The sequence below is a fragment of the Halyomorpha halys genome, unplaced genomic scaffold, assembly GCF_000696795.3.
Source record: "Halyomorpha halys isolate HHAL.00 unplaced genomic scaffold, Hhal_1.1 Scaffold987.1, whole genome shotgun sequence".
Taxonomy (NCBI): Eukaryota; Metazoa; Arthropoda; class Insecta; order Hemiptera; family Pentatomidae; genus Halyomorpha; species Halyomorpha halys.
The window spans coordinates 144,282-146,282 of record NW_027108701.1 but is presented as its reverse complement, the minus strand read 5'-3'; the positions used below and the strand labels follow the sequence as shown (position 1 = coordinate 146,282).

The 2,001-nt window shown below is 29.4% G+C and overlaps 1 protein-coding gene across 2 annotated transcripts in view; it reads right to left on the bottom strand.

Moving 5' to 3' along the window:
- Nucleotides 1-246: 246 nt before the first annotated feature.
- Nucleotides 247-2,001, bottom strand: part of LOC106687591 (uncharacterized) — a 47,145-nt gene continuing 45,390 nt past the window's right edge. Inside the window, exon 17 of one of the 2 annotated variants that reach the window (XM_014431567.2) lies at nucleotides 247-462. In XM_014431567.2, coding sequence (XP_014287053.1) covers nucleotides 298-462 — 165 coding nt within the window. In that variant the 3' untranslated portion in view covers nucleotides 247-297. The remainder of the gene's footprint in view (nucleotides 463-2,001) is intronic. The other variant, XM_067046979.1, reaches the window with a different exon arrangement.

The window sequence follows — 2,001 nt, the reverse complement described above, 5'->3', positions numbered from 1 at the left end:
TAATAGTTCAAATGTATCTTATGAACTTACGAAATTTCTTTAGGAATTATTAGCCAATACTTAGTAGGAAGAATCATCATTTCTTTGAAGAAAATCTAGCCAAAAACAGTCTATGTACGTCTTGAATACTAGTAAAACAATAAATGTAAAACATCAAATAAACTGAAAATGTTTTAGCGAAAAGATTATAGTAGATCCAAAAGCGTTCGAAATGGATTTAATCATCTTCTAATATTATATACTAATTCCGTGAAATATATTAAATTAAAAAAAAACACTTTTTTCTCTCGAAAAACTTTAATATGTTATTGATGATTTAAGTTTGGTTGGATGGTAACTATCCGTCGTGAGCTGTATCACTTTGATTTTACCATTGCCCCGAATTAAAGCGCAAGCAGCCTTGTTGAAGCCTGTGTAAAACGATGAGGAAAATACTGTCAACATTTTCCAATTGTGATGAATCTGAAAAATAAAAAATCGACATAATTAATAGATAAGTAAAGCAGAAAGATTTTGTAATATATGCTACTTCTGTATTTCATTGATATTGAAATATATTTAATAAATATTAACTAGAGTCCATAAAAAAAAACACTATCAAGCAATAATAGGAAATAAACAAATAATATTTAAGTTGATTAAGGGTCACGTAGGGATCCCATATAACGAGGCAGTTAATAAAATGGCTAAACTGTCCATTACAACAGGTCAGACTGTTGACACTAAGTTGCCTTACATCGATTATTATAAAATGATTAAATTAGATCAGATAGAAAGCTGGCAAAAATAAAATCGGGAGAACACCACCGGGTAGTTCTAAAGAAAATTGTATTCCCTCATATCATTCGAAAACCGTAGACATCATAAAAACTTATATTAGGATGAATCATGGAATTTTCAATAATAACCTCTTATTAATCAAAGTTTCGCCCCACTTAACAGCTATTTATCAGAGCTAAATTCTTTCATTATGTTGTTACGAAATTCTACATCTACCTGGATTTAGCCCAGATGAGACCCTGCAAAGTAGAGCGAAACTTCGGTTAGAAATTAATAGTTTTTCTCCTATTTATGTACCTTTTTGACCATCACTCCGTCTTCCTACAAATAAAATATTATGACAAATAATAAGATATAAACTAAATCTTTGCGTCTTCCAATTTTATTACTATCTCTTTGGTTCAGGAATTATTTATAAAAGTTCTAAATGTGAATTTTGACAAGAGAAAAGTCAGCGATTTACGATCGACATCCGGTAACAACTGATTGTGTTGGGTCGTGTCGTTGTCGAAGAATTGATAAGATAATTTAGCGAGTGCGTAGGTCGAATCCTGATAATATTTTTCTATTATGATGAAGATGACGTTTATCTCCTTGAGTGAGTATAATCCTGCTCCTACGTTGAGGGCAACTGAGAAATTAAAGCGAAATGTCATTGCGGCTATTTTTAAAGCAGTATTTTGGACCTTGTTTAACATTTCTCTTGTTTCATTAGAGTTCCTAAAGTTTAAATACTATTATTAGATCTAACCTACACATTTAAAGATAATTCAATAACTAAACGAACTTAAATGCTTACAAATTAGTAAAAGTAATTTTTATCCATGAAGATTTCTGGTGATATCAGTTCAGGGGATATCACTGGTAAAATTTCATTGTCATAAATTAGTAAAAAAAAACTTATACCTTGATCTATGCATGTGTTAAGGTATAAATATAAGTTTATAATTAAGAATAACCTTATTTCAAGTCCTGTTGATATGTTTTTAGATTTCTCCTTATTTTTTATAAATAAACTATTATTTATTATTTTAGTTGAAAAAAAATTGACAGAAATATGATTATTGTGACTATTATACCTAAGACTAAATAAGGAGAAAAATTTAATTATGAAATGTGAGGATATAATTATTGAGTACCTGCTGATGGAGCGATGACCCCGAAACATTGCTTAAGATACTTTGAAATGAAGAAATTTAACAAACAAGAGTTTTTCATGTC